The 19270-nt window shown below is 48.5% G+C and overlaps 2 protein-coding genes across 2 annotated transcripts; one reads left to right on the top strand and one right to left on the bottom strand.

The window, feature by feature from the left end:
* The first annotated feature begins 40 nt into the window (after positions 1–40).
* TGME49_300310 (26S proteasome regulatory subunit, S6a family AAA ATpase) lies at positions 41–9066 on the top strand. Its single transcript, XM_018782390.1, has 11 exons — positions 41–1709; positions 2147–2221; positions 2654–2761; positions 3527–3586; positions 3984–4140; positions 4557–4613; positions 5220–5284; positions 6021–6147; positions 6773–6897; positions 7635–7788; positions 8442–9066. The coding sequence occupies exons 1-11, from the start codon at positions 1542–1544 to the stop codon at positions 8627–8629; spliced, it is 1284 nt and encodes a 427-aa protein (XP_018635190.1). The 5' UTR covers positions 41–1541; the 3' UTR covers positions 8630–9066.
* A 505-nt stretch (positions 9067–9571) lies between these two features.
* TGME49_300320 (dimethyladenosine transferase) lies at positions 9572–18914 on the bottom strand. Its single transcript, XM_002371714.2, has 9 exons — positions 16821–18914; positions 16037–16203; positions 14926–15008; positions 14094–14174; positions 13117–13191; positions 12311–12430; positions 11701–11787; positions 10900–10953; positions 9572–10166 (listed from the first exon to the last, which is right to left on the bottom strand). The coding sequence occupies exons 1-9, from the start codon at positions 18626–18628 to the stop codon at positions 9915–9917; spliced, it is 2727 nt and encodes a 908-aa protein (XP_002371755.1). The 5' UTR covers positions 18629–18914; the 3' UTR covers positions 9572–9914.
* Between the last annotated feature and the right edge of the window lie 356 nt (positions 18915–19270).

The following is a 19270-nucleotide window of genomic DNA, read 5'->3' as shown; positions in this document are numbered from 1 at the left end:
CTTCCTGAGCTTTGTTGAGAATTTCTGCTTCTCTGTTTGCTAGCTTCGAAGAAGATACGAGGGCCGCTGCTCCTCGCAGTCTCTCTGGGACCTGCAGTGATTTGCTGTCTTCACTGAAAGAAAACTTCTTCTCTGTTCTTTCGTAAAAGAAACAGTCTTGCATCCCCTCTTTCTCTCTTTCTTTTGTTCTCCCTCTCTTGTTTGTTCTTGTCCTGTTCTGCCTGTCGCTGTGCTTCGCGTTCTCCTGCTTGTTCTCGCTGGTGCGTTTCCTCTCTGTCTTCGCTCTGTGTCTCTTGTGCGCTTGTCTCCTGCGCGGCTTTCTTCTCGGCGAGGGAACTCCAGGTGTCTTGGCGTCGCGAGAAAGACGCGTTCGTTTTCGCTGCGTTTCTTCTCTTTTGTCGGCCAAAGAGCACTGTGGAGGCGACGGGGACGGGGAGTCCGCACACCCTGAGGAGTTCGTACGAAGAGGCTTTTTGGACCTGTGTTCCCCCCGCGATCCGTTCTTGAGTCGAGACTTGCGTTCGACCGGCGGTTCGATTCCTTTTCGTGCACTCTCTCAGCTCCAGTCCTGGCCTCCGCCTCACGACAAAGCGTCGTCGAGAAGCCGGCTGTCTGCCTGCTGCATGCGCCTATACACCACACCGCGTCCGGAGGAGTGACTACACAGGTGTGTCTGCGCGTCCTCTTTTGCGGCTTTTCGCTGTCGCGTTAGCGCATGTCCGGCGAGAGCCTAGCCGCCGAAAGGCGAGTTCTTTTCTCTTTTCTTGCTTCGCTTGAAACCAGGCGGCATTCCACGCTTCCCTTTCCTCCGGGGGCGACTTCCAGTGCGGTTCTCTCCACACCCGGCGACGCTCGCGCCGCTGCCTCGCTTGTCCGCAGAAGGCGCAGGAAAAGAAGAGGAGTGAAGCGAAAAGACGAAAAGAGGAGAAGAAGCGACGAAGAGAACGAGCGAAGAAACGCCGACCTGTGCAGAGCGAGGAACGCGCCGCTTGGCTCGGAGGCAGCGCCTTTTTTCCGACTCTCGACCGCCTCTCCACTGGTGCCGCCGGTTTGTCGATCCTCGATAGGTTTTTCGTTCTCGTTTTCCTCTTTTTTACGAACCGTGAACGCAGACGCCACACTCAGCACTTCCCGTCTTGTTGGCCAGGTCGACGCATGGTCCTCGCGCCCATCTCGCCGTGAGATTCCACTGTCCGATTGCCTTTCCTTCCCTCTAAAGACAGAAGAGTTTGGACTGGCTCTGCGCGTCTGAGAAATCCGACGTCTTCGCTTCTCTCCTTCCATTCTCCGTCCTCTGCGTCGCCTTGCTCTTCTCCGTCTCCCTGGTCTCGCTCTCTTCCTCTCTCTTTTCTCTCTTCTCTCTCTTTTTTCTCTCTCTTTTTTCTCTCTCTTCTACCTCTCGTTGTGCGAGCGCGCTCGCTTCTTCTCCCCTCCTGCCTTTTCTTCCTTTGTGCTGCTTCTCTGTCTCTTCCGCTGCTCGTCGGAGGCCTCCGAAATCCTGACGCGAACGCCTCGGCCGCCGGTCTTCCTTCGCAGACGAGATGGACAGCGCAGCAGTATGGAGCGACGAGAGCGAGGACGTCGCGACTGCCGAGTTGGCCGGACTCAGTGCCTCGGATCTCCGCATGCGAACGTCGATGATCGACAGCGAAGTTCGCATCCTCAAGAGTGAAGTGAATCGCCTTCGTTTCGAGCTCCACTCCATGCAGGTGAGAGATGGGGAAAGAGGATCACGGCGGAGGCGACGATGGAGAAGGATGGGGAGAAGCAGAGAGATGAGACGGCTGGGAAGAAGGAAGAACAGGACATCGAGAAGGAAACGAAGAGAGGGGAGAGCAACAGGAGAGGCAGAGGAGCAAGGACGCTGGGCAGAATAAGTGAATAAGGTGACTCCTGAAAAGAGCGAGACGACCGAAAGGCGACGAGAGAATACCAAGACGCGAAAATAGAACGAGGAAAGAGAGAACAAGAAGAGTCTTTGCTTTCTTGTGCGGCGTGTATTCTCTGCGTTTGGATCCGAAGAAGACGCACAGGAGACTCGCGGCGGTGAAGTGGAAGTGAACTTCGTTTATCTGTGGGGATCTTGACGTCTCGGACGCGTTGGCAATTTTTCATCTTTTTTGTCTTTCGATTAATTTTTCTACAGGAGCGTATCAAGGACAACCGGGAGAAGATTCGCCTTAACCGCCAGTTGCCGTATCTGGTTGCGAACGTTGTGGAGGTGAGGAGCAGCGACTCTGTCTTGTTTTCTCTCCTTTTTCGCCTTCATCTCGGCGTCTCCTCCAAACCTCGCGTTGTCGCCGCAGAGGCGTTGTCATTTCCGAAATTATATATCCTACAGACACCCTGACAAAGTACAGATCTGTGCAGCTTGCTTTCTTTCCTCTTCTCACTCTGTTCTCTTTCTCTCTTTTCTCTTTCTCTCTGTTCTCTTTCTCTCTGTTCTCTTTCTCTCTGTTCTCTTCCTCTCTGTTCTCTTCCTCTCTGTTCTCTTCCTCTGGAGAGGAAACAGTCTCCTCCCGCTCCGTGACTCTCCTCAGGCAGCTGCCTGGTCCCCACACGGGGGGTTGCTTGGTTGGTTTCCTCCCGTTGCAGGTGTCTCCTCCCGTTGCAAATGTCTCCTCGCGTTGCAAATGTCTGTTTGCATTTTCAGCTTTTCGACAGCGAAGATGCAGAGGAGGAGGAAGAGGATGGTGCTGTCGGAGACATCGACGCCCAAAGAAAAGGCAAATGCGTCGTGATCAAAACTTCTACTCGCCAGGTCCGTCCCTGCATCCCAAGTGTGCATGCATCAACATTTCTGTGGATGCATAGATACAGACACTATAGCCACTTCTATTCGGTGCATGCAGTCACGCATGTATATATATATATATATATGTATGCATGCAATATGTACGCTTGTGTTCAGTGTATGCATGTGTGCATGTATATATATATATATATATATATATACGTATATACAATGCATAACCCGGTTTAAATATATATATATATATATATGCATACACCTGCCCATGTGGAGGCTGAATATTAGAGTGAAAAGCAGTGATATTTTCTTCGGTTAACAGGATTTCTCTTGAAGAGCTTGTTTCAGGGGGAAATTCTATTCTTTTTGGTCGAGTTTTTTTCTCTTTAAGCGTGTTCTTTTTCCAGTCTTCTGAAGAAATATGATCAATTCTGTCAGTTGAGTGAACGAGAAAATCGGCTTGTATGAGGGTACATTTCTCACCGACCTACAACGCCGTCGGTCTGCAGCACTGGACCTTCACAATGTTTGCATCCCAGCAAGTACCGCCATGCATGCATGCGCGTGTGTAAATATATGTTTGAAAATCAATATGTAAATATATGCAGATGCATACATATATATCTATATATCTATATATACAGATATATGTGCATGTTGTATCTAGATATATATGTAGATATGTGTCGATAGATCTCTGAGGATGGATGTAGAAATGAATATGCATGCGTTGCTTTGAGAAAGGTTCGAAATTGTGCGTTTGCGGATTTTTTTCAGACGATTTTCCTCCCCGTGATTGGCCTGGTCGACCACACACTGCTCAAGCCGGGCGACTTGGTACGCGCATGCACTTCGGAAATCACAGAAACTGAATGAGGAAGTCGAGTTGCGTTGTTTCAATTCCTTCAGTTTTTTTCTGCCTTTCTCATCCTTTGCGGGGCCTCCGTTTTCTCTTGCTGTCGCGTCCTTCTCGCGTCTTCCTTTTCTTCTTCCTTCTTCCCTTCTTGGTGTTGTCCTCTCGGTTCTCTCTCTTCGTCTTTCGACTTTTTCTCTTCGCCTCCGGCGGAACGATCATCACGCCTGCCTGTCAGCCTCGTTCGGGTGCTCAGCTGCTGCTGCTGGCGTCGTCCAGAGCTGTCCTCAGTTTCTGCGTTTCGCTTTCTCGCCTGCGCCACAGAAGGAACGCTTGGAACGCTTCCTCTGGCTCTCCCCGCTCGGTGGTTCTCTCTGTCAGGTGGGTGTGAACAAAGACAGCTACCTCGTCCTCGACAAACTCCCTGCAGAGTACGACAGTCGTGTGCGTGCGATGGAAGTCGACGAACGACCCCAAGAAGAGTACAACGACGTCGGCGGCTTAGACAAGCAAATTCAGGAGTTGATCGAAGCAGTGGGTGAGGAACGTGGTTTCATCTTCTGTCGCCTCTTCTCTCCTTTCTTCCGCTCTCGCTTCTCTGCTTTTTTTCTGTTCCTCTCCCTCTCTTCTCTGTCGTCGCCGCTCCTCCTCGCTCTTCTCGCGCTCGGAGTCGCGGCCTCTCTCTGCTTGCCGTTTTTTCTCGAGGACATCCACTTTGAGCAGGCCTCTTCGTTCGCCTCGAGCGGTGCTCCGTCGCTGGCGCTCTTCCGGGATCTCTGCACGCCCTCTCCCTCTCCCAGCCGCTCTTTTTTTGTGTCTTTTCCCCTCTTTTTTGTGTCTTTTTTCCTAGTTTTTGTGTCTTTTTCCCTATTTTTCCTCTTTTTCCTTTTTTTCCCTCTCTTTCTCTGCTGCTGGAGACCTTCTTGCCTGCGGTGTCGAAACTTGTTCGCTCAGTGCTGCCGATGACGCACAAGGAACGATTTGAAAAGATTGGCATTCGACCTCCGAAGGGTGAGTTTCGATGCTTCTTCCGCGTCGCCGTTCTCCCGACTCGGCTCCTCGTTCTCTGTGTCGTTTCCTCTCTCTCTCCTCGCACCCTCCCGTCGTCTTGCGACTCTCTTCCAGTGCGCCTTCCTCCGTTCCCCGCAGGCGCATGCGTCGGAGACCGACGCATGCGCCGATTGCCCTTGCTCCCTTCGCGTTAACCTCCCAGCATGCCCCGGGAGACGAACCTCACAGTTCTCTCTTTCTAGACACACGGGTGTCTGTCTCTTCGTCTGTCTATTTGTGTACCCCTTTCTATAGATGTATGTATCTATGTCGTCTTTGCATCTACATATGCATATATATATATATATGTATATATATATATATGTATATATCATGTACGTAACTAACTGTACAAGGAGATCTCTCTACCTCTCTGTCCAGCTGTATACAAATATGTATGCATACATATATTTATATATATGTATATGTATGTATATATATAGATGTATATGTATATTGTGTGTATGTATTTGCATGGAATGCGAGTCGAGCGATGTTTTGCTTCGTTTTCAATTTTTCGGAGGAGCGCGTAGGAGGCCGTTTGGTTAAGATTTTTTTTTCGCTCAGGTGTTCTCATGTATGGTCCTCCGGGAACTGGGAAGACGCTTTTAGCTCGTGCCTGCGCTGCACAGGTGAGGAACGATCTTTTTTCTTTCGTTTTCACCTTTGATGTTCTCTCTTTTCGTTTCTGTCTTTCGCGTTGGAAATCCCTTCTCCTCGTATTCCGCAACGGGGGAGTTCCTCCTGTTCTCTTCTCTCTCGCGATCTCCTCGTCGCCACATCGGTCGTCTCGCTGGTCGCTTTTTCCAGAACGCTCTTCCTCTGTCACCCTCTCGCAGGCATTGCGTTCGTAGTTCCATCTTTATTTATTCATTTGTTCATTTATTCAAGAAGGCACTGGTATACGCTTAGACGTAGCCGCTTGCCGTCTCTTCTACACACAAAGAAGCATATATATATCTATATTTATATATATCTATCTAAATATATCTATATATATATATATCTATATATGTATATATATATATCTCTCTCTATATATATCTGTTTCCCTCTCCTCACCCTCTCACACACACACGCATACATAGCTATATATATATATATATATATATATTCATATGTATATGTATGTATACTTGTCTATTTCCCTCTCCACCTGCACATGTATATGCATATACATATATATATGTATATATACATGTATATATATATATATGTATGCTTACGTAGACAAAGTTACACTTTTCCACCTGCGACGTTTATCACGGAATTTTGTGGACCTCTTGGTGCCTGTGAGTGTCGGAGGCGGGAGAGCGAGGCGTTTTCTTTCAAAGTCAGGAGAGGAAATTTCTTCGCATTTTTTTTCAGACGAAAGCCACGTTCCTCAAGCTCGCAGGGCCTCAGCTGGTGCAGATGTTCATTGGAGACGGTGCCAAGATGGTTCGCGACGCGTTCGAACTTGCCAAGGAAAAGGCGCCGGCCATCATCTTCATCGGTAAAAAGGCCTGATTCTCTGCCTTCAGTACCACGCATCAAATGCACAGTCGCACATAAAAAGGGTTCCCGAGACATACGTATCCACCTATACATACATATACATGTATATATATATATATATACATGTATGTATGTATGTATGTAAATGTATACATGTATATATGCATGCATGCACTTGTGCAGATATATAGAGAGCGCGCGATACCGAGAGATACACACACATATATATATATATATATATATGTGCACTTGTGCAGGTGTAGAGAGAGAGCGCGATACCGAGATGAACGTTTGTATGAATATATAGAGGTGGATATGCATCTCTGTGTAGAGAGGGATGAGTCGAAGCGTGGATGCGCATTTGTTGTTGGAACATATGTTTTTGTTGTGTTGGTAAATGGATGTGGAGATGGCACTGGTCGTGGTTCATGAGAGTGTGTTTGTCTTACTTCTTCGGGCCATGCTCAGATTTGCAAAGATGCATTTTTCTCTGTTTTTTGGTACGTAGATGGGAGTGCGGATGCATACTCGACCTCCTCGTTTACGTTTTCTTCATGTCGTTTTTGAGAGGGGGACTGACCTAGGAAGATCTCACGTCGCTGTTTTTTTCGTCTTTTTTTCAGATGAATTGGATGCGATTGGCACGAAGCGTTTTGACAGCGAACTTTCAGGCGACCGTGAAGTGCAACGCACCATGCTTGAACTCCTAAACCAGCTGGATGGCTTTAGCAGCGACGATCGCATTAAAGTTCGTTCTCTCTCTCTTTCCACATGTCGTTCCGCGTTATCTGGCCCTCCTAGAAGCCCCTTATTCAAATCTACACGTTCTCGTCGATACAGTTTTATCGTTTCCCGTCTGTCTCTGTCTTTGTCACTTTCATTATTTGAAAGTATACATCTACGCGCGGCTCTCTCTCTCTATTCATGTGGGCGCAGCCATCTGTAGCTGTCTACGAATCTGTCTATCTATAAGTACATACATATATACATATATATATTATATATATGTATATATATATCTTTATCTTTATCTATCTATCTATCCATTTCTGGGTCAGTCTCTCTCTTTATATATTTGTACCTACCGATATCTGTCGATCTTCATCTCAATGTGTGCATGCCTATCTTCGTAACGGAATACACGGATTCGGTTCCTGTTGGCCTCGCACCTGTTTAGTAACTGGATGAACGCTTTTTTCGCCCTGTTCACTTGTCTATTTATATGTGCATCTTTCTCTCTCTCTCTCTCTATATATATATATATATATATATGTATGTGTGTATACGTATATATTTATACGTATATGTGTATTGGCGCATGCTCATGCGTATCAAGTTATCAGGAAACGTACATGTGCGTACGTAGGAGATTTACAGAGATATACATCTTTGATCAAACCCAACAGGCGTGCATGTCGATGTCTAGATGGATCTGAGTTCAACGAGATGGTTTACGATTGCATGCATATTTTATTTTTTTCTCAGGTGATTGCGGCGACGAACAGACCGGATGTGCTAGATCCAGCGCTCCTCCGTTCAGGACGCCTCGACCGAAAAATTGAGTTGCCGCATCCAAACGAAGAAGCTCGAGAAAGAATTCTCCAAATCCACGCAAGAAAAATGAACGTCAACAAAGAAGGTACCAACAAAACGCATGCAAATACATATATATATATATATATACTTATATATATATATATATATTCTGACAGCATATATATATATATATATATATATATATATATATAAATATGTAATTGGACACGTGATTACCAGCTTACATGTTTCTTTGCGTATGATCCAGGCACGCAGCCATCTGTATACTCATATATATATATATATATATATATGTATATATAGATATATCTTAATATTTATGTATATGAAATTGTGTATGTGCATGAAGTGAAGGCGGAGGCACAAGGGATGCTCGCGTTTTTTGACCGAGGAAGCCGACGCTCGCCGAAGAAATCCAGCAGAGTTTTTTTTTCGCATGCAAAAATCCAATTCTCACCTGACCTCAACGTTTCCCTGCAAATTCCTACGCTCCGCGTGTAGCTGCGGTCTGTCTGGCTTCGAGTGCATGCATCCGAACTCAGATAAGCACACATCTGCAAGTACACACATATATATAAATCTATATGTATATATATATATATATATATATATATATATATATATGTATATATATGTATATATATGTATATATGTATATATATATATATATATATGTGTATATGTATGTATAAAGCAACTACTCAAGCATACATGTATGTATCCACCTGTATTCAGACGTGAACTTCCGCGAATTAGCTCGCGCGACAGATGACTTCAATGGAGCTCAGCTGAAGGCGGTCTGCGTCGAGGCAGGGATGGTGGCTTTGCGTCGAGGAGCCTCTGAGCTTTGCCATGAAGATTTCGTGGAAGGCGTCGCGCAAGTTCAAGCGAAAAAGAAGTCTTCTCTCAACTACTTCACTTAGAAAAGGAACGCGCGGAAATCGGCCGTTCCCCGTCTCGCCACAGACGCTGAAATCCTCTTCACAGGCCACCGACCTTCCTCAACAGACGCTGCTCTCACATGCACTTGGAAGATTCCCTGCATGTATGTTTGAGAGCTCTTCCGCTGTGTTCGGAGTCTGCGCGGGAGGTTTAGGTGGATGTTCAATCTCTCGGAACTCCGGCGGCCAAGTGCGTTTCCCAGTTCCGTTTCTTGAGGAAAGAGGAATTCTCGGTGGCGCCGTCGCTCTCTTCACGCTGTGTGTCTCCGGACTGGTGTTCCCCGTGAGGGATAAGTTCATCTGCATCTTGCATGTGGTGCCTCAGTCTTTTGCGCCTTTCTTTCAGTGAGAGAAATTCAAAAGAGAAACAGATTCGGAAACCAACTTTGGAGACGCTCGCGCCCGTGCCCTGCAAATTGACACGCAGCTCGTTTTTAGAAGCTGGGTCGTTTCCTTGCCGAAAAGCAAAACGCATCTAAATATATATATATATATATATATATGTAAAAAATATGAATATACGTAAAAATATGAATATATATATATATATATATATATATATATATATATATATATGTATGTATTTGCGTGTATGCGTTTATTTACGTAGATTTGTTTACGGCTGTGTGTACGCAGTGCGCGAAGATTCACGTTCAGACATCGTCGCGACAGAGAGAGGAAGGAAACTTTCTGCAGATATCGCTATGAATTCGCACATATCTCTTTATCTGGAGAGCAGTTCTCTCCATAAATAAAGACGCGACTCTGTCGCTGATTGACAGACAGGTTCGCAGAGTTCCCCATCGTTCTGCCTCGCGTGAGCAACGTGCATGCAGTCTCCGACCGGTGCGGTGACCGTCACGGTTTCGTCGCAGGGCGATTGGCGAAGCTCGCTTTTCGCCAGATGAGAAAACGAATGGAAAACTCTGGGGAAAATGAAAAAGATCGACTATGCATGCACGCTGCCTAACTTGGTTCGAGTGAAGAAAGATGCAGAAGACAGGAGGATTCGAGACACCTGAACGACCCCTGAGAAGCGAGAAAAAAATTAAGAGATTCCCTGCTGCTCGACGGAACTCGTGCCTCGTTTGTCTGTCTTTTATCTCTCTTCACTCTCTCTTCTTTCTTTTCTGTTCCTGCACTTCCCGCTCTCTTCTTCGACTTCTCTTGTCTCTCTTTCCCCTCGCTTCTCACTATTTTCCACTTCCTCGCGTTTTCCTCCTTCCGTCTCTCTCTCTTGACCCATTAATCAGCGTGGAGTCCTCGCCTAGTAGTCTCCGTGTTTCTCTTTCCGCCAAATGCGAGAGAGTTCTTCTCCATCTTCGAGGAAACGTCCTGGGCGTTCCTCGCGCGTTTCCTTCCCTTCTCGGCCAGAACAGCCTTGAAGGTCGCTTCTCAGATCTGCATCTTTAGAGGGGAAAATGGCTTCTGTCAACTCCAGAAAATCTGTCGGAGAAAGCTGTTGCGGACGCAGAGAGGCGAACCGTTCAGGCACGGCTCCACCGTGCGGCAAAACCGGCTGAAGAAACAATCGAAGAGCACATGCAGAAAAGATTTTTCAGAGAGTCAGAGCAACTCAATATCTCCCTATATATGGTATATGTGCACATTCTGGCGCAATTGCAGAAGGAAATTATATATATATATATATATATATATGGATATATATATATAGAGAGAGAGAGAGAGAAACATTACCCACATAAGCAGCTCAAGATCTCCTTTTAAACGAGGGATTCGCTTGTCAAAAAAACAAGTTCGATATTTTTCGACGAAAAATGTACAGATGTTCAGACACACACGTCTCGGATCTCCCTATAGACGTGATGCACACCTTTTCACATGGGATAGACATAATAAATATAACAAAAATTTACATATATATATATATATGTATATATATATATATATATATATGTATATATATAACGCGGTGATGTCTGCAGAAGTATATGCGACACGCGCATATGCATATGGAAAGGCTGACAAAAAGCAATGGACAACGCAAAAGTCACTCGATTTCGGGAGAGAGAAAAGAATCAGACGACGGGGACCAGCAGGTTCGGGTGTGGTGAGGTTTCGATACGCCTCAGGGGCAAGGAAAACAATTGAAAAGGGAGGAAAAAGTGGAAAAAGGAAAAACAGGAAGAGCATAAATGAAGAAAGCAGAAAAAACCAAGGGCAGAAAGAAGGGAAGTGACAGGAGGCGCGACAAAAAGAGAAAAAAAGAGGCACAATCCAGAGCGCCATACCTTGAGACTCGATCTTAGCATTTTTCGGCGCTGTCCAAAGGCTGCATGCAGCACCTGAGAAGAAGAAACAGAATAATTTCATTTTTAACTGTTTTTTGAAAATTTTTCTAGAATTCCTTTTGAGCAGAATGGGAAGCTTCTCTCTCAATTCTGCCTAGGACGCAGAAACAGTTTTTTTTTGTGTGATTTTATGGAATTATGGAATCCAGAATGAAGACTTGACCATGTGGGTGAGATGAAGTTTCCCGCGTCTCAGAAAGAAAACATGTTCCTACGGAAAGAGTGAATCAATGGAGGAAGAATAACCGATCTGAAAAGACTTCAAAGTCGAGTTTGTGGTGAAACAAGTTCCACAGCCGGCTCACAGTGTTTCCCTATGCATGCGATTCCTTCTACACATCTCTCCTTCAATATACACCTATGTATACGTATAAATATAAATATATATATATATACAGAGAGAGAGAGACAAGCATGCACATGCACTCGTTTGACTATGAAGAGATGAGGCGAACGATGGAGAGCGGCCTTGGCCGTCGTAGACACAAACTGAAAGAGGACTTGTTATACAAATATACGTATCCACACACTGGAGAGAGACGAAATTTTGGCATGTGTGAACGCCGTTTTGCATAGCCATGCGCATGCACCGAACCACGGCATATATCTGGAGATGGGCAAGGCGAGACAACTCAAAATCTTGTGTGTTTTCTACAGCACAGGACCGACAACTCTGCGAGAGCAAGCTGTGGGGGGTTCGCTCCGGTACAGAAGAGGCAAAAGCGATTCTGAAATCCGTACATTCCGGAACTGGCGAGGGTCGACGCCGCGGAGAATCTTTTCCAGAGGCTCTTGTCGAAATTTGATGTGCACCAAGGCAGCATCCACCTGGAGAAAGAGAAGATGCAGACACGAAGCCACTCATGTCTGCGCTTCGCGTTCTCTTGTTTTTTGGAATGCGGTCCCTGGCGCTGAATCGATGAGGCTGGAGAACGTGAAGGAATCGGCAAGAGGACGCTGTGAAGAAATCCAAGAAACTCGACTTCCATAATTCCCCAAGAGGCTCGGAGGCTGTCGCCTCGAACTGTTTCGAACTCCTGAGCCTGGGGAAATCGTCGCAGGTTTTGAAAAACTTTGTGAGAAACGATTTAATTCTCGCCACAAAAGCGTCTGCGTTATATGGAGAGAACAAAGGGAAGAGCTGCTCTTTCAGAAAAAGAGCGTTTGAAAGCCTCTGCAGTCCTTCCACAAAGATTTGTCACTAGCGACCGACAGAACGAAGGAGTTCCTCCTTCACAAGACTTTAGGTCACGGTGTGAATTCCCCTGGGTGTTTTCAAAATGGCGAGACTTTTGGCGTCTGTGCGGCTTTCCTGTGGTGGTTTCGGTGTCCACGCGAAGAAGAAACGCACCTTTGGAACTGGATAAAAAACCGACCTCGGAAGCTTCTTCACTATTCGGCAGGCGCCATAAAGTGCAAACACGACGCTTAGACGGCTGTACTGTCGTTCGCCGACGCGAGCTGTGAGTCTCTGCAGAGACGCAAAACAGGGGATTTCCTCGTTGGTTGAAAGATATTCACACAAGCGACGCAGGAAGCAACGGAACGGCCTCGAAGACAGAAAGACGCTCAGTGCTCTACGCACACTGTCGAGCGAAGGTTCGAAGCGGGACTGTCCTCAGCCGTGACGGATCCGAGGGAGCCATTGGATCCAAGCAGAGACAAGACAACTTTAGAATCGAAATACTTTTATCTGCGCGCTCTTCGCCAGTGTTGTCTTATCTGGAAAGCGAAGTTTCCCTTTAGAAGCGTTTTTTCCGTCTTCAGAACGACTCCAGCTTTCCATTCTCGAATGCAGCTACCTCATCCTGTCCAGAGAGACTTCATTTGAAGACAACTCTGAATTTCTTCGCAACCTGGACACAGATCAGCCTCCTTCTTGATTCCCGGAGAGCGCGAGGATGGAACAGAAATAGTGCTACACTGTTTTTCAGAGGGGACCCTTTGCCTTCTCAGAACCGCACTCGCTTTTTCTCTGTGAAAGAATGCATGTTCCTTTCGCAGATGAGCATTTTCGTTCGAATGCCTTTTCTCTCCTTTTTTGGGAGGTCAAATACCAATAGGATTTGCGTCCCCGTCCTCCTCAGAAGCAAGCGCCCTATGTCTGGAAACGTTTGCGCGCTCGTTTCGCAGACTGGCGAAAGCTGTGAACTTTACCTCAGCCATCTCCCACTGAATCGTCACGAGTGCCTGGTCGATGAAGCGCCAGCTGTCGAGGAGGCAACAGAGGAGCTGCGAAGACGAAACCCAAAGGGAATAAAGCATCACCCAGTGGGCAGGGGAGAGGCGCGAAAATTCGCACACCAGGACGGAACTGAACAACCTCGAAGGAGAAGAAACGCTGGCGCGTGATGACACCCTCCGAGGCTCAGAAAACGCAGTAGAATCTTACGTAAATGAATTCCACCTCGACTGCGATCTAGGGGCAGCATGTGAAGTGGATGTTGGCGGAGTTAAATGTGAACAGAAATACGCAGCTTGTGTCCTGCTCCCCAGGAATCTCCTGCGAAGAAGCGACGACGGACTCGACGCAGGAGAACAAGCAATTGAGCCTTCCGAGGGTACCCTGTCGGCTGACGCCTCGATTTCCTCTCGACAGTTTTCGCGCGCTCTATCGACAAAGGCATGCGTCTGCACTGAACAATCTTGAAGGAGTGTAAACAGACTGGAGAGACTTGAAATCGATGAAGGCGTTCAAGAACGCATCCGTGAATCCGGCAACTCGCTGCAGAAGAAGTCTGTGAAGACGCGTGAGAGAGAGAACCGCACTCTCCGCTGTCGAACAGGGACTCTACTACACTTCCGGATACTGAGAAGACCTCCGTTAACGGCGCTGGCTCTTTGGCAAGCATCGCTGTCGCTAGTACCACGCCTCCACCACGGTCGCGAGAAAAACAGAATCTGGAATGGGGAAGAAAATCCAACGCCATTCGTTTTCACAGGCTCACAGCGTTGCTGCGTCGAAGGGGAGTCTCTCCCTTCAGGCGGCGTCTCGTCGAGCCTGCATGTGGTGACTTAGACATCGGTTCGTTATTCTTATTGAAGGAAGCAAGACGCCCCGAGCACCCAGTCCACGTCTTCTTCCTTAGAACGAAACCTCGACAAGAAGATCTAAACCTCTGTAAAAACAGTACCTGGCTAGTCAAGTAAAAGGGGAGATTTCCAGCCACAGAGAGACGCGTCCCTCGTTCCCGCGCCAAATCGGGCCATGAAACCTGCACGAAACATGAAACACAGGAATTCCTTTGCGCTAATACATAAATATATACATATATATACATATGTATACATATATATATGCATATATATATCGATATATATATATATATATATGTATATGGAAAGCAAACATCCACTACCATGTATATACAAGTAGCAGTGGACATCAGAGATACAGCGGTGTAATTATGCATAGAATTAGTTAAATAAACGGATAGACCTAACTGGACCTAGGTCTAAAGAGATGAAACTACAGTGACCTACACACGAAGAGAAATATAAATGTATATGGATTTATGGAGGAGGAACTCGGCCTGAACAGGAGTAGATATATTAAGCTCTATACGCATAAAGAAACAGACCCAAATAAAAATAAAAAAGTGCATGAAGGACGAGACATAAATATGAGAGCAGGCATATAAATCCATATGCAGGTAAAAAAATGGATGTAAATGAAAAGAGATGTAAAAACAAACAGATAAAGAAATATCCTTAAATAAACGTCGGCGTGAGTAGAGAAGGAAGCCTGCCTGGTGTCTGCCGAGGCAAGGCGACATGCGGAAAGGAAGATGAAAGCGACTCGACAAAGTGCGAGGGGACTTTGTGTGACAGGCGAAAAAGAAGCAGGCGAAACATGTGAAAAGGCTCCCCTGAAAAGAAGAAAACTCCAAAAGGCTCGAGAGAGCCAACGAGGGAGAGACTACAAACGAGGGTGAAGCCAAGAGCGAGGAACGAAAGGAAAAATACCTGCAAGACATCGCCGTGGATGATGTTCAGGGTAGGCAGACGGCGCGAGAGAAGAGACACCGCGCGCGGATCTGTTTCAACAGCTGCAGAGATCGACAAAAATCTCGTATCCGGAAACCACTTTGGAAAGTTCTGATCCCCACACTGCGAGTCCCCCTGCAGTCTCGAGAGAAAAAGGCATTTCAGGACGTGCGTTTGAATCTATGGCCCCGTTGTCTGACTCGCAACAAAGTGGAGAAACACAAGAACCGAGAAAAGCGTCCAAGAGCTCAACCGGGAATGGAACTCTCAGCAGGTGTGCGTACACGCGTAACGACGGCGTCGACAGGGAGAGAGAGAGAGATAGAATTCTTGAAGACACAAGACAGGTCCTGACCCTCATTGGTCATTTTTCTTGATCTTATCTGTGCGAACGGAAATCCTACGCTCTTATACTTGTGGCATACCCACAAAAGCAGCCCTATGCATCTGCATTCTACACTTGTTTGCCTATTTACATGCATATCTGCATATCTCTCTACAGTTACCGTTCTGTACTAGACATGTCTGCAAATCAACATGTAGATACAGAGACACTTAGAGAGAGAGACACAGTGGTGGATAAATGCGTGAGTTAAGTGGAAGCAGAGGACGCTTGTGGCGAAAAGCATTGGCAACTGCAAACGGAGTATTCCCCCCCCTCTGGAAGCATGCATTTCGATAAGAAGAAACGATGTGAACGATCGTTCAGAGAAGCTGCAGGACCTGCGAGAGGCACAAAAACGAGCCTCGGAAAAAGCGCCTCTTCCCAAGCTCGGGGCAGTACGAAAAGGTGAAGAAGAGAAAGGAAGGAAACGCAAGGTGGAAGTACTGGACTTCACTCTCCTACGACATTACTATGCATCGCTTGTGCTCTCAACGCAATATTCGGATTTTTCACATTTGATGAGTGTATTGACAGCGAGAGAGAACGACGAATCAGGGAGTGGTGTGGTTTGTAGCATCGTCCTGGGAGAAACAGTCCCTCTGAGATAGGAATGTTTATAAACTTCTTTCAAGAGTCCTGACTGAGAGCTGCACCACAGGCTCAGATCTAACATCTCCTCAACACCTCCAAAGCTCCAAAGCCTACCAGACATCCGCGGAAACTTGGGAAGAAGAAAGCGGGTGATCGCTCCCGAGCCAGGGCCCACTTCCACGACTCCAACGCCCCCCGGCGAAGCGTCCTCGAGGCTCGTCGCAATGAGACGGCTTATATTCGGGTCACTCAGGAAGTTCTGGCCGAGAGACTGCTTCGGCCTGGAGAACGAACCGGAGACAGGAGGAACCAGGAATGCGCTGTGGGAAGCAAAGGCCGGAGGCGACAGGGGCAGTGTCTCTCTCTGATGGCACCTGCCGCACAGAAAGCGGCGCGAAAAGGAGAGCAAGTGACGACAGGAGACGCCGAAGAGGCGACAGCGAGAGGAAGCGAAGACAGAGAGAAGCTCTCTGTCGACGACAGCGGGGGAAGTGGGGAGACGAGAGCAGTGCATCTGAAGCCATCGAGAGTTAGAGCCACACTGGAGAGCAAGCAACGCAAGTTCAACGGAGGGAGGAACAAAAGGCGAGAACATGCACAAAATCACGCGGCGCCGTCGCGTCCAGACTCAGCAGGTTGTCTGGCAACACTCCACGCATAGCCGGAACACCCAAGCCGGGCGAACGCAAGTCGCACAGATCGAGAGAAACTAGACAAGAGGAGAGCCTGTTTGAGTTCTTGCAAAGCGGCGACTCAGTCGACAGCGGTGCTCGTCGAAGCAGAACCTGCCTGCGTGGTCGAAACTGAAAAGAGGCTTTTCCTTCGCACCCCAGAAACGAGAAACACCGCTCGCTCATGACGACCAGGAAAAGTCAGTGTGAAGTAAAACATCACGGACTTGAATTCTCCAGAAGGAAGACTCGCCGTAGGAGACGCAGCGGGCAAGGCTGGTCTCTCCTCTTCCGCCTGCTCGTCTCTCTGTTCTTCTTCTTCTCTGCCTCTTTCTCCTCTCTCTTCTTGAGTGGCTGCGACTCCACCCTCCAGTTCCTCTTGCCTCTGCTCGAGAGTCTCTTCCGCCTGCGAGTGGGGCTTGTCTCCAACTCGCTCCGAACTCGTCTTCGTCGCTGCAGCTGCCATTTCTTTTCTGAGTCGCTTCCACACTCGCCGCGCTCGCAAAACGCGTTTCTCGGCCTCTTTCTGCTCCGCAATCGCCGCGTAGGAAGGCGGCCGAAGCGTCGGCGGAGTGCGTCTCTCGCGCTCGGCTTGCAGGCGGAGGCGCCAGGGAGCTGACGGCTTCTGTCCCTTCTCTCCGAGTGCGTCGTCTGTCTCCAAACTTCGTCTTTCCTCCGGCAGAGGAAAAACTGCCACTCCGCCAAATCCTCGTACGGGAAAGAACGGCCGGAGCGTCGGAGGCGCTGGCTCGTCGCTCTCCCCCAAACTCCTGCTGTCCACAGCGGCACCGAGACCTGCGGAAGACAGAGGGAACGATGAGGAATGCGGCGACGAGGAAGCAGACGAAGAAGAGAGACAAGAAGTCGTGCGTGGAAGAGACGGCGGTGAAGAGAGGTGTGGGGAAGAAGAGGCAGAAGAGGAAGAAGAGGAGAGAAGAGGGCCTTCTCGGTGAGTTTCGGGGCGACTCGCGTCCCCGAAAAACCGACGGACGCATTCATTTTCTTGCTGTGCTGCCTGTTGGAGAGTCGACAGATAGTCCTGGAAAGACGCCTCTTGACCGCGGAATTCTTCACGCTTCCAGGCAACCAGTTGCTTCTCCATGAGAGCCACGCGTTGCTCCAGTTTCTCCCGTGCAAGCTGACGACTCGCTTCTTCATCTGCGTCCTCTTGCATGTTGTCTTGTCTCTCCCTTCGGCGCTCGAGTGCAAGCCTGTTCTCTGCGCACATCCTCAAGAGCTCTTCCTCCTCGTTTTGTCTCTCCATGCGCCACGCCTCTCGCTCGGCTCGACTGTTTCTGCTCAACGAGTCTCTCGCCCACGGGTCGCCCTCGCCTCCACGTCCACCTTCTCTTCTTGGGCCTTTGTCTCCTCGTTCTTCAAAGGGGTGTCTTCGCACGCGCAAGGAGCCTCCAGGGTGGCGCGTCTCGAGGGGCAGTCGGCCATCACCGGTTTGTCCAGCAGCTCCAAAATTTCCATTTTGAGAAGGTGAAGAAGAGGCTGCGCCCCTCGCTCTTCTCGCCTCTCTCTTCGCCGATCCGCCGATCCGAGGTGAAGCCTTCCTTTGGAGTTTCGACGCAGCCACGCGTTCTCGCACAGCAGCGGCGATCTCTGCTTCTGACGGCTTGCAGACAGGGCCTGCTTGGGCGCAGAGAGAGGACGTGGAGAGACGTCGAGAATCGGAAAAGCGCAGAGAAAGAGCCAGACGGGAAGGAAAAGGCGCGAGGGCGAAAGAGGGAAGAGAAAGGAAGCCTAGACCCGCAGAGTGGAAGGAGTTGAGCGGAAGCTGCCCCGAGGGTGGCGAGACGCGTTCAAATGGTTGTTCGCTGAAAGAGGGAATGGCAGCCCACGCGTGAGACAGAGAGGAAGGCAGGAAAACGGGAGAACGGGAAGAAGATCGGTGGAGAGAGGCGCCAGACGAGAGTGCAGCATGTTGGAGTAGCAAAAAGTGCAGGCACAAGTAAAGGAGCGACGCCCGGAGCCTCGCGGCGAGAGAACGCGACCGGAGGAAACTCGGAAACCGAAGCGCTCTGACCATCTTCAAGTGCGTTTTAAAAAGGGACGAAACGCTCTAGAAAACTCGCAGAAGAAGGACGGCCATGGCGCAGCGTTTCCGGCTGCTGGCCGGGAAAACACCGCAGCCCCGGCGGGAGACTCGCGCGCGGCAAATTGGAGACAGAAGCTGAGGACGCGAGCAAACCGCTGAGAAACGCAAACAAAGTGTGGAGGAGAGATAGATAAAAACCAAGATGAGAAAAAATCGCGGACAATGAAAGTTGCGGCGGTCGACAACCCGCCAACTCGAGGGCCAACCTTGTCTTGAGGCGTCCAGACACTCGAAGGCAGGGGTGGCGAACGGCGGCCGAGCGAGATGCTTTTCCTCCCGCGGAAAAGTGGGTACGAAATTTTTCGCGAAAGAACTGGGAAATTTATCCAGTTTGAAAGAAGGTAAGTGCGTTTCTGCGGGCATCCGGACAACGTCCACCTGCTTTCACAGCGCGCCGAGTCTTGTCAACATGCGCGCGACTGCATGCGAGAAGTACATGCAAAGAATCGACGATACGATACTGACGACTTTTTTCTTGGGCGCTGTCCGAGTTGTCCTGGAGCGAAACCAGTTTTACTCTCCGGCAGTGACGCACAGAAGGCCCTTACTATTCCCCCCTGGCTCCCTCTCTGT

The sequence above is a fragment of the Toxoplasma gondii genome, chromosome XII (genome assembly GCF_000006565.2).
Source record: "Toxoplasma gondii ME49 chromosome XII, whole genome shotgun sequence".
Taxonomy (NCBI): Eukaryota; Apicomplexa; class Conoidasida; order Eucoccidiorida; family Sarcocystidae; genus Toxoplasma; species Toxoplasma gondii.
Note: the sequence above shows the minus strand (reverse complement) of the source record. Positions and strands in the feature narration are given on the sequence as shown.

Excerpts from the sequence above, each read along its gene's own strand:
- TGME49_300320 (XM_002371714.2), bottom strand. The coding sequence starts at position 18,628 with ATGGTCAGAGCGCTTCGGTTTCCGAGTTTCCTCCGGTCGCGTTCTCTC. Across the intron at positions 14,175-14,925 it reads TCCACGGCGATGTCTTGCAG|GTTTCATGGCCCGATTTGGC; the intron begins GTATTTTTCCTT and ends TGTTTCGTGCAG. Across the intron at positions 13,192-14,093 it reads CCTTTTACTTGACTAGCCAG|CTCCTCTGTTGCCTCCTCGA; the intron begins GTACTGTTTTTA and ends TCGTCTTCGCAG.
- TGME49_300310 (XM_018782390.1), top strand. The coding sequence starts at position 1,542 with ATGGACAGCGCAGCAGTATGGAGCGACGAGAGCGAGGACGTCGCGACT. Across the intron at positions 4,614-5,219 it reads TGGCATTCGACCTCCGAAGG|GTGTTCTCATGTATGGTCCT; the intron begins GTGAGTTTCGAT and ends TTTTTCGCTCAG. Across the intron at positions 6,898-7,634 it reads GCAGCGACGATCGCATTAAA|GTGATTGCGGCGACGAACAG; the intron begins GTTCGTTCTCTC and ends TTTTTTTCTCAG.